The 12,268-nt window shown below is 47.7% G+C and overlaps 1 protein-coding gene across 1 annotated transcript in view; it reads left to right on the top strand.

Moving 5' to 3' along the window:
- The first annotated feature begins 9,736 nt into the window (after positions 1-9,736).
- Positions 9,737-12,268, top strand: part of FGFRL1 (fibroblast growth factor receptor like 1) — a 170,225-nt gene continuing 167,693 nt past the window's right edge. The window contains exons 1-2 of the mRNA XM_031588241.2: positions 9,737-10,238; positions 11,140-11,247. Of these exons, the coding sequence (XP_031444101.2) occupies positions 11,187-11,247 (61 nt within the window). The 5' untranslated portion in view covers positions 9,737-10,238; positions 11,140-11,186. The remainder of the gene's footprint in view (positions 10,239-11,139; positions 11,248-12,268) is intronic.

Genomic DNA, 12,268 nt, shown 5'->3' with positions numbered 1-12,268 from the left:
ATAGATGTTAGCAAACCAGTTTCTCTAATTAAAAAATAAGAGTTGTCTTATTTCCTTCCTGCAGACACCAGCTTGTATACCCTCCAGTTCCACATTTAAGAGATGTGTGGATGTGATGCTCAGGGACACAGCTTATCAACGGACTTAGAAAGTTAGGTGAATGGTTGGACTTGATGATCTTAATGGTCTCTTCCAACCTAAGTGGCCCTCTGATTCTGTGGTCCTCTTGACAAGCAATTTTTCATGTCCAAAATCTTGTGTTTGTCCAGAAGGTTGCTGCTGATTCCCAGCTTCCCAGGTTTCAAGTCATGCAAATGTACTTCCTGCACCCAAATTTCTATTAGTCCATCTTGCATCACCTTCTGGAGCACTTTTCACAAGGCACAGCCTGTTGTGTTACTTGAGGATGTTCTCAACGTGAGTACGCCCAGAAACATCTTTAGGAAAATATGTATTGGGACTGAATATTGCTCAGATGCAAGCAAAGACTGACTCTGTGATGGTTGCCTTTGAGGGGGCAATTCTTCATCCCTTGGTTGGTGGAAGCAGAGTCCTTCTTTGGGCCATTACTGTGGGCTGGCATTGTGAGAGCTGCACACCCTGCACACTCACCAGTGTGGCTCTCTCCACTGGACATCGTGGCTGGTGACTTGGAAGAGTAGCAGTGGTTTTAAACCTGGTTTTATTTGTTGGAGTTCACGTACCTTGGATTACTCAGGTTGATCATCCTCATAGTTCTGCCTGGCCCTGAAATGTATTAATTTTTTCCACACTGCCTGGACTTCATTTCCTTGTGTAAGACTCAGGATGTGGTATTCCTTGAAGAATTCTTTTGCACTGTTTAATTTTACAATATGCATAATTTCTGCCTCTCCTCCTCCTTCACATCATCTGCTATGAGCAAATAGGAGTGGTTGTGGCTGTTGTCCGTGTATCGCAGTAAATGGTTGCATCAAATGTTCAAATGTTCATATCCTTTCTATATTAACAAATGATTTATGGAAAAGACATTTAGATGATGGGTAGGAAAATACCTGCATAAAATTTCACATACTTAGCCTTTGTGCACTGTTTTCAACTGAAACAACAATCCTTATCCCCGTGCTAGCAGAGCAATGCATCCTTAATGAGCAAGCTGAGCTATATTATGTACTGCCAGAACTCGCTATTTCAGCTCTGCCACTAGAATTCCTGCAGAAATTATGTCCTTGATTTCCAGATTTACTGCTTTCCCATGGGAAGGACTCTCACCTTGCAAGTCCAGCAGATTTCCCCTGGAGCTGGCGGGAAACAAATGTCCCAGAGTCATTCATTGTATGGCTTTTCCAATACCAATTGTGTAAAAAAGAGAAAAGAGGATGTCAGCTCTGACAACGACTCCAGATATGCTTTGTACCACTTGTAGATTCTAGAATCATTACGATTGGAAAAGACCTCTAAGATCGCTTAGTTCAACTACCAACACATCCCCACCATGCCCACTAACCGTGTCCCTCACTGCCACTTCTCCACAGCTCATGAATATCTCCAGGGACTGTGACTTTACCACTGCCCTGGGCAGTCTCTTCTAACACATTGCCACTCTTTCTCAGATTTTTTCCATAATATCCAACCTACTTATATGTTCAGTTGAGAGCTGATATTAAATTCTTTTTCCCCCGCTAACTGCAGGTCAACACAGCAGAGGGATGGAGGCAGTCTGGGTTCCACCTTGGGTTATGCAGGTATAAACACAATCCCACCCTTGGTTTTCAAAAGCTTTGTTTCTTGCTATGGTCCTACAAAGGCAAGTGCTCTGCTTCTCTGGCAGGTGTGCAGAGCACCTGGGAAAAGCCTGGAATTGCTGTGAGCCTCACATCATTTTCCTCTTACCTTTTTGCTAGGGGTAAAAGAGCCTGTGGACCAAGACGGATCAATTGTCTCTAGAGCTGGTCAGATTCATGGCATCAGTGAATCATTCCCAAAGCGGAGATCTGCATGCTGAGGCTGCCAGAAAGCACAAGATTCTCTCCTGACTCAGGACATCACACTGCTGCCCTGGGCAGAGCTCCTGTAGGATCCCTGTGTGAGCAAAATCCCATTGCTGCCTTCGAACATGCTCTAGATTTGGTTGGAGCGGCATCAAAGAGAAAGGGGAGGTGAAGCTGAGGACTCGACCTGCCAGCCCAGGCTGAACTGCAAGGTTGGCAGTGATGAGAAAACATGTTTCTGCTGCTAAACAGATTTGGGCTGGAACCAGTGAGGAATTACCAGGCTGTCTCTGAAGTTTTCTTAGGAAGAGCTCTGCACACGCACAGATCGTCCAGTTTTTGCTGGATTTCTCTGCCTTACAATCACTGCTCAGATTTTAGTGAGTGCATAATTTTTTCTTGGATTGATCATTGCCAGGAGTTATTCTGTTATACCCGGGGTTGTCTATTTACACTTTAAAGTGTGTTTCTTGTATTTATTCCTCCAGAGCTGCCTGTTTAACCCAATCTCTTTTCCACTGAATTACACCAACACAATAAAATGAGACAAACAGGTTCAGCCTGGGTCAAGGGGGACAGAGGAAGGGGCTATATTCTTGCCAGATAATAACTCTAGCATTAAAAAAAAAAATGAATTTATTGGGACTGTTGAGTTTGGAACCCTGCAGGTGTCATTCTATCTATTGAAGTCTTTGTTCATTGCAGGAGTGTTGGACTAGATGGCTTTTAAAGGTCCCTTTCCACTCAAACGATTCTATGATTCTGTGATTTATCCATTTTCTCCATCAGACCACATGATCTGTTTATGAGGGTGGATAGTGATAGGACAAAGGGGAACGGTTTTAAACTGAGACAGGGGAGGTTTAGGTTAGATATTAGGAGGAAGTTTTTCACACAGAGGGTGGTGACACACTGGAACAGGTTGCCCAAAAAGGTTGTGGATGCCCCATCCCTGGAGGCATTCAAGGCCAGGCTGGATGTGGCTCTGGGCAGCCTGGTCTGGTGGTTGGCGACCCTGCACATAGCAGGGGGTTGAAACTGGATGATCACTGTGGTCCTTTTTAACCCAGGCCATTCTATGATTCTATGAATCATGTACATCGTGGATAGAAGCCCCTGTGGGAGAAGTCCCATGTCTGCAGCCCTGGAGGCACTCATGGCATGTTTCTGCTGTCTCATGATTGCCCTACACTGCACACTGCAAGTAGCAGCCCTTTTTTTTGTTCTTCATTATTAGCGATATATCTTAATTGCTCTCTTCAGTAAACAGACACCTGCACTTTACAGGAACATGAGCAGATAAGTTCTGCAGCCTGTGGAGGTTAACTCTTTATTTATTTCTGTGGCACATGATTTACTCTCAAGCAAAAGGTTGTCACCTTTCAGCTGCTCTGCCTGTATCTGCTGCTCCCCAGGCCACCAGCCAGCTCCACTCTGCTCCTGTTATTTTGGAAACCCAGAGCTGCGAGTTTCGTAAAGGCTGGGTTAAGTAAGCAACAGATTTATCTCTGTCTAAAGATAAAAGTGTTTGGCAGCAAATGCTGGCAGCTCCTCGCATATTTCCAGGGCTCCTTAGTGTGCTCTCTGCTCTTCCCTTCATGTGGGGATGGTGGCAAGGATGGCTGGCCAACCATGGGGGTTTTCTCCCAGCACCACGGTTAATGTTTAACCCTGATGTGTCTGGGGAGGGTGGGGTGGAGGCTGTGCCTTGTTGTCCTCAGCATGTCACATGCCAGTAGATTTTGCAGCTTGGGTTATCAGCTAGAACATCCTAGGGTGACTGAAGGATGGGGAAGTATCTGTGTGGATGCTCCCCATCCCTGGAGGTGCCCAAGGCCAGGGTGGATGGGATCCTGGGCAGCCTGATCTGGTTGGGGCACCCAGCCCATGGCAGGTGGTTGGGGCTGGGTGGGCTTCAATGTCCCCTGCAGCCAAAGCCTTTCTGTGATTCTGTGGTCTTTCTGCAAACTCTATTGCTGTACCAGAGCAGCCCATCTTGGCTAGATTCACACCTGGAGGAATCAGAGAGCTTCTCAATGAACCACAGCTCCTGCCACCCAATTCCCTGCCAACACTTCCTATTATTTCTTTATTATTATTTTTATTTGTATACAGATAAAGAAAAAAAAGCAAGAGCTTTCCTATGAGGATTGTTTCTGTATGGTTTTATGCGTAAGAGTAAACAAGGCATAGCTGTTGACTATAGAGTTAACATATTTTTGGTGGTGTTCCCATCCAGAAAATGCAACTGCATTATATTCATGATAAAGTGGAACTAATGTTAGAGTTCAGCAAGAATGTTAATAAATGAACGACACTGCAAACAACACCGATTGAAGCAAAGTGTCTGTGTTCCCCCACAAAGAGAGGCAAAAATCATCAAATTTCTGATTCCAATTGCATCCGTATGAATCTGAAATTGATTTCTTGGTTTCGATGGGTGGTTGTGGGTTATTCCTTCAGATGATTTGGGGTTTATCCTCCCTGCAATGAACCAGGAAAAGCTGTGATTGTGCCACCCCATCTCACCCAGCACCCCAACACAACGCACACGGCTATTACCCAATATCCTACTGACAGCAATTAAAACACAAACACACGGTCATATTTTTGGATGAAATTGTACAAACATTTCAAAACAGTTTATGTATTCAGATTTGTATGTTATCAGAGAGCACCACACAGGCGCATGGAATTTATGGAAAAGGCTGAAAGATTTGAAAAGGAAATAGTTTGGGAAGTTGTCTTATTTTTTTGAACATAAATCCCCAAACAGTTTCCCTTAACATTCCTCACATCTGTGCAACAATTAAGTCTTGACATTTTTGTTTTTCACTCTGTCCATCTTGGGCTTTTAAAATTTTTGCTTATTTCTGTTTATTTTTTGCATCTTTCCCTTCACATTTGCTACATCTGGAGGACACAAACCCAGCATCAGCGGTTACAATCAAACCTCCTTGCACAGAAGGATGGTGTGAAGGAGCACTGAGAGGAGATTTAGGCCTCCAAAACCCCAGTCACATCCCTAGATGAGATATTTATTGGCACAGGCTGCCCATGGAAGCAGTGGAGTCACTGTCCCTTGGAGGTGTTCAAGAAACTTGGAGATGTGGCACTGAGAAACGTGGTTAGAGGGCATGGTGGGGATGGGTTGGGGTTAGACCAGATGATCTTGGAGGTCTTTTCCAGCCTTAATGATTCTATGATTTTATGATTTAGGCTCAGGGATGCCTGTTCAATGTCTTCAGCTCACATACCTGGAAGATAGAGTTGCTCACAGATGATTCTCTTGGCTTGATCAGTTTTTTTCTCACTTATAGTGATTCCAATGGCTCCAAGGGGATTATTGTTGTAATAGCCAGATGTAAAAGGAAGGCAAAATCAAATCCTTCATATATCAGTGTCAGGCCAACTCCAAGCAAACCCATGCTGAGTGATATAAAGGATAAGGGGCCTGAGGAAGGATGTGTTTATGGAGAACATTTGGAAACTTTAACTACTTGTAGCTAGACCAAGCACTGAGAAAGGAAGCTGCCTGCAAATGTTTAAGAGGGAAAAAAGTATAGAGCATAAAATAAATTGCTCACAGTGATACAAAGGGATATGAGAAAGAAGAATGAGATCCATTCAAAGAAAGCAGAAGGATCATAGCTCTTCCAGAAAAAAAGGCAACCTGATCTCCCATGGGGTTTTTATACCATATTCTTCATACAGAACACCTTCTGGGTGTGTGGAAATGGTTTGCTGTGGGCATTAGGGGAAAAGTAAGAAAATCTTGCTGGAGGAGAATATGTTTTGTTGTTCCCCTGAAACTACAGCCCCTGAGGAAGTGGAGAGCAATGTAACCTCCAAGCATCACATTTGGTTGACAGGACTCTGAACAGCATTTCATCACTTTTTCTCCTATGCCAGACCATGGCGTCCATATCAAATTTAATCTTCTGCATATAATGGGCCATTTCATTTCCTTGCAACTGTTTAAAACAAAGCTTATTCTAAGGGAATAAGCATAAATATGGGGAGAAGTGTCATTTTTTAATAAGAAAAAAATATAGTTTTCATGACCATGTAATACCAGTCCATCTTTTCTTCTGCATGTACCTCTTCTCTGAATATATCTAAGTTATTGCCAGACCTTAGTTACCACATATAGAGCAGATGATGATTCAACTCTCAGAAAACATTGCTTTCTTCATAAAACACACTTCATCTCTAACTATGACAATTTATCTGTAGACCCAAGTTGGCTTAGCACAGTGGCTATGACAAAACTCATCTCAGTTCCTGGGGTCTGAAGAGTCCGAGCAGCCAAGTAGAAGGTCCAGAACTTTGGGGTGATCTCCAAAACCTGCTGGTAAAAGCATCTACGGAGCTGTGGAAGTCCGTAGATTATCTGTAGTCATAGTTAGATAGATAACATAGTTAGATAACTATACAGATATCTGTATAAGGTGGTACCATGTTTCTCAGCTTGCCCAGTGTGCAGATGGGAAGCTGTGTGCTGGGCTCCTTTGTTGCTCAACTGGGACATTCTCCATGCCACTGATAACCAGAGAAGGGTTAGGTTTAGAGGCAGGAGGTCAAGGGAATGCTCTTAATGCTGCCTGTGCCCTTTCCTCACCTTCTTGTGTTTGTTAGCTGTGCCCCATTCCATGGACTCTCCATGCCATGGACCTGTGTCACCAAACGTTATGCTTCATCAAAACATCAGTGCCAGCCCAAGCAGCCTTGGTGGCCCTAGCCCAAAGCTACTTGAATAAACACAGCAGCCCATGTGCCAGCCCATTTCATTGACCTGTCCTGCAGTTTGAAGAAATCCCTGAACAGCATGTGAGGAATTACAACCCACAGCAGATGTGTCTCCCATATTATCAGTAGGGGAAGGGAAAAAAAAAAAAGAAGGCAAAATAGCTGAGATGGAAAGTGGAGGAAAAAATGGGGATCTGTGACAATGTAGGTGAGCAGCTCCTGGGAGAAAAGAAGCAAGAAAGATGGAAAAACACTGAGCCACAGTTTCAGAGACAGGAGGACAGTCATTACGGGGACGCATATTCACTAGACCATCACAAACCTGGACAACCACGTTCTAGCAACAAGGCTTTGGGGACAAGTGGGATACAGATGGACTGTTAGCTGCTCCTTGGGCCATGTGGAGAAACATCCTTGGTTGCTTAGCATTTGGGTCTGTTTGTCTGTTTGTCTCCATTTTTCCCACAGCTGACTGTGGGGTGCGGGAGCAAAGCGGGGCTGTTGAATTTCAGCCTACTCAATCATCCTGCAAATTACAGCCAGCCCAGAAAAACAGAGCTCGGCATGTTTCCTTATTTAGGTGGAAGTGTTGGGAAAATGGCATGAGATTTTGTTTCTGATAAAGTAGGAGCTGTTTCAGGAATATTAATTATTTTTGTTGTATCAATGTTTTACATTTATTTCTCTACAGCTGTATAGTGAAAAAGATGGATGAAGCTTGTGGCCTGGTTTCAGGATGTCTTTGGGGCACTCCCAAAGCTCTGAACAAGAAAGTAAGAAATGTACAGACATCTGGGAGTCAGTAGGGGTGGTTCCCTGGTTATTTTAGCCTGGGGTTTGTAAACTGTGGGCTTTGTTCCCTGTCTCTTTACAGAGAATGTCCCTTTACAGCATTTGCAGTGGTCAGATCCTTAAAAAGTTTCTGGATGCCCAAAGACGGAGGTCTAAGGGGAATCTTCAGGTACCTGGATGCTTCTGAAAATCTTCTGTTCTACCAGTCCTATACTCCATCTCTCAGAACATCCCAATGGGAAAGGCTGCAGGAGGCATTCTGCTGTTTTATTGATTGTAGGATCACAGAACCATAGAATGGCTTGGGTTGGAAGGGACCTCAGAGATCTTCTACTTCCAACCCCCTGCCTTGGGCAGGGTTGCCACGCACTAAATCAGGCACTAGATAGGTTGGGATGCACTGGGAGACCAGGAGATGTGGGAACACATGAAACTTTTCAATAAGAAAATAAGGACGTAGGAGTGGATCCATCCATAGTTATTTTTCCTCTGAGCTGAAAATGCTTTAGACTTCAGTGTGCATGGGAACAGAATGTTGTGTAAATATTTTAGGACCAGATAATAAATGGTGATGTCCTTGGGAGAAATCCTTGCCTCCTTCACAGTAAAATGGACAGGAAATGTAACCAAGAAGCGTTCAATAGATTATCCTCTAGTTGTAGATCTCATCTTGTGCAACTTAAAGCAACTTTATCAGGACCCATGGCACAAACACAACCATGTAGGTCAAGTCCTGGAGGTTTGAATCAGTCAACGCTGCCTTTGAAGTCAATGAGGCTGAAGTTATTGCCTGACATGAGGAGCAGTCCATCTGGGATTTCTCATATGATGAACTTTAATAATAAAAACGATGGTAAAAATATGTAAAATAAATAAAAATGATATTGTCAGCCACTTTGTTTGTTTCTGGCTCAGGGGGTTTATATGTTTAGTCTTGAGTGTTTTTCACATTGATTTTGTATATCCAGATTTAATGCTGTCTGGAACCGCTGAGTAAAGGCATTTAGTAACAACAATAACAGAGGGTGTGATTTCATAATCCTAACAGAACAGATAAGGTGGGTTTGGGCTGTTTCCCTGCCTGGCTGTAGGGATTCTCTGGCTGCACACCACATTGGGCACTGAGATAGCTTTGCCTTGGGAGAGGCCTTTGTGCTGGAGAACAGCAAACGAGATCTGGTAAATCTGAGAGACCTGATAGCAGCCTTTCAGTATCTAAAGGGGGCCTATAAGAAAGAAGGGCACAGGCTCTTCAGCAGGGTCTGCTGTGATGGGACAAAGGGAAGTGGTTTCAAACTAAAAGAGGGGAGATGTAAGTTAGATATAAGGAATAAGGCTTTTAGAGTGGCGGTGGTGAGGGACTGGCACAGGTTGCCCAGAGATGTGGCAGAAGGAGGGTGCCCAATCCATGGGGACGTTCAAGGTCAGGCTGGATGGGGCTCTGAGCACCTGATGGAGCTGTAGGCGTCCCTGTTTATTGCAGGAGAGTTGGACTAGATGGCCTTTAGGAACCTCTTCCAACTTAAATGATTCTAAATAATGTCAACAAACGTTTCTCTCTCCTGATACAAAAGAGGAGCTGTTTAGGCAACAAAGGTTTAGGAAGCCACCAGTATTGCCCACTGAGCTGTGTCCCTCAGTGCCACATCTCCACGGTACTTGAATAGCTCCAGCGAGTGACAACTTCCCCCCCCCCCCCCCCCCCACTCTGGGAAGCCAGTGCCAATCCATCACCACTCTCGGAGAAAGGAGTTTTTTTTTTCCCCGAAATGTTAGGAGCCGAATTGGAGCAGCTCATCTCAAGAAAAGACATCCCAACAGCCTATTTTCCAGCTCGTTTGATCTCTTCCCGAGACGAACCGTATCCGAGAGCTGAGCTGGACACGCAGCCTATGGGCGGCACGTGGCCCAACGTCCCCCCGCCACGTCCCTGCTTCCCCTATGGGGACGTCCACCCGCGGATGCCCGTGGCGGCTGCGCACGGTGGGGCCGCGGAGATGCGCGGAGCCGGGAGGAAACTCGGAAGCTCCGGGACGGGGTTCGGGGACCGCGGGGCGCCCGCCTCGCCGCTAAGGGTTAAGGGGAGCGGCGGGGAGGGCGGGGGCTGCCGGGGATTGGAGCGAAGTTTGGAGCTGGGCGGTGCCGGGCCGCCCTCCTCGGCTCGGCCCCCGCCGCCACAAAGCCCTGCAGGGAAAGTTGCTCGATCGCCCGTTTCTCTTCGCCCCCCCCTTCCCCTCCCCCTTTTCCTCCTTCTCGCCCCGACTCCCCAACCCCTTTCCCCTCCTCCCATCTCTCCTTAAACGGGATTCCGGCTCGGGACGGCACCACCGGGCATCCCGCGGCGGCAGCCCCCGGGGCTCCGGCAGGTCCCCGCTGTCCCTCCTCGCACACGCACACATACACACACACACACACACACACACACACACACACACACACTCACCCCACCCCACCCCGAGAAGCTGTGAGAATTATAACCCCCCTCCTCCCCACCCGTCCCCCGCTTCTCTCCCATTAACCCCTCTCACCGGTGTGGCAAACCGATCCGGGGGTGCCGTGTCCGCTCGAGAGGGCTCAACCCAAAGCAGCCCCCGGTCCCGGGGGGGGTGCGATGAGGTAGAGGGCGGCGACGGAGAGCCCGGCCGGGGGCCGCGGCAGGAGGGCATGAGGCGGAGAGCTGCGGGGATGGGCGACAGCGCTCGTTGCTGAGAGCCGGCAGCGGCCAAGGTAAGTGCGGACCCCCCCATGGAGCGGGGTGGGTTGGGATACCCCCACCTGGGCTACGGGCGCACCTGGCGGCATCATTCCCCGTGCGCCCCCGGCTTCTAATTTCTGCTTCTAACCCTCTTTCCCGCTTGCCCCCCACCCCTCCTCTTAACCCGCCCCTACGAGCTCCCTATGGGGCAGCCGATGGTTGGATGCGGTGCGTTGTGCATCCTGGGGGCACTGGGGAGTCTCAGCGGGAGCTTTACGAGGGTGAGGAATACAGACAGTGCTTAGAAAGTGAGAGTGTGAAGAGGGGAGCGGGGAGTAACGAGCGTCAAGCCGATCTGCCCCGGCGTATCGCTGCGAGGGCATCGCCCGAAGGTGGTGGGTTTCATGGGGTTTGGCTTTGGGACACACCTCTGGTGCTCAAGGAAATGAGTGGGGGGGTTGGAAAGTAGGAAAGCGATGCTCAGAAAGCGATGATCCGTGCTGGAGGAGCGCGTGTTCCCGGGGCAGAGCGGGGCCGGGGCACGGAGTCTGTTGGGCTGTGGAGGCAGCGCTCCCCCTCTCTCTCATCCGAGTTCCTCCGCAAATTGTTAACCTGAAATCTTGGTTTACGGTCGTTTTTGCTCGCGTTTTGTTTGCCTTCCAGACTGGTTCTGTGCGGGATACCGGAGAATTATGCATTAACTGTAAACTTAGAGCAGCGTGCTGGCCTCAGTGGGTCCCTGATTTATATCAGGCTGAAGCAGAGCGGAGGGCAAAGTTTTGCTTGCTGAGCGCCAAGGAATGAATTACAAACACGCTGCTGTTGCGTTTACTCTTCCTGCTCTTGCGTTTCTGCAACAGCCCTTAAAACTCTGCAAACTTGTGAGCTGTTTGCTTATTTCCCCCCGTAATCGCTCCGCTCCCTTTCCTGCAGCTCCGAGGACGGCAGCCCGTACAGCTCCCAGGGATCCGCTTTTCACCATGGGATTGCAGCTGGCGCTCCTGCTCGCAGGGATCGTCGCGCTCTCGGACTCAGCGAGAGGTAAGGACCGAGCAGCTCGAGCCCTCCTGCTTGCTGCCTTGCCATGCACACGTGCTCCATTGCTGTCTCTTGGTGCTGCTGGGTGCAGCGTGGATTTGGTGCTGTGGTCGCAGGTGGGCTCGCATGGGACTTTCCTCATGCATCCCGTTTAATTTTAAAGGAGAGCAGCTGCATTCCTCCGTGGATCAGAAATACCTCTCCCCTCTTGTAATCCCCCCCAGCCCCTGCGCCGTGTATTCCCACCAGCAAATGTAACAAACACATCCATTAACCTTCCTGGTGACAGACAAATGACAGCTCCTGATAGTGAGAACATTTAAGAACTGGGGCTCCGGCAGTCAGTCGGGTTTCAATACACAGGTTACCAAATGCATTGACCTGGGAGTGGGAAGGTGCCTTAACCCGAGTGTGGGGTCAGAGCAGGGAAGGCTGCCTTTTTCCCTGCCTCATACCTTGGTGGGTGCTGTCTGAATGGGAAACCACCGCTCACAAAGGAGGGGTTGCATTGTTCCAGCAGAATGGGTGCGTGGCTTTAGGATGTAGATTGCTTCAGCTGCACGTCCCAAGAGGATCGGAGTTGTGCGGATGAGTGTTGGAGTTGAGTGAATGAGTACTGGAGTTGCATGAATTGGTGAAAGAGCTTTAAATCGCCTGATGCAATGAAAAGATCTTAAAACTTGTGCTTTGTTAGGGCCATAATTTGCCAAAAATAAAACCAAAGGGATGGGGAGGGAGCATTGCTCTACAAACCCAAGGCTCGATTAGTGCTTTGCTTTTTTTTCCATCTTCGCACTGGCTCCCAAGCAAATATTTTATAGAGGCAGAAGCACTATAAAATGATCAGCTGGAAGCTGAATGAAAAAGAAAACAGTGCATATAGGCTCAGAGCCCTGCAGACTGAGTTCCCAGCCAGGTCTATAATGTAGACTCCGTTGAAGTTGTAGGCAGCGGCGTATGAAATAAGACGACCTCATGGATGTAGGTTATTGCTGTAGACTTGAGGAGTTGGTGGAGTTCCGAA

This window comes from Phasianus colchicus, chromosome 4 (genome assembly GCF_987193195.1).
Source record: "Phasianus colchicus chromosome 4, bPhaCol1.hap1.1, whole genome shotgun sequence".
In the NCBI taxonomy this organism is placed as follows: Eukaryota; Metazoa; Chordata; class Aves; order Galliformes; family Phasianidae; genus Phasianus; species Phasianus colchicus.
This window is presented reverse-complemented; position numbering and strand designations above follow the sequence as displayed.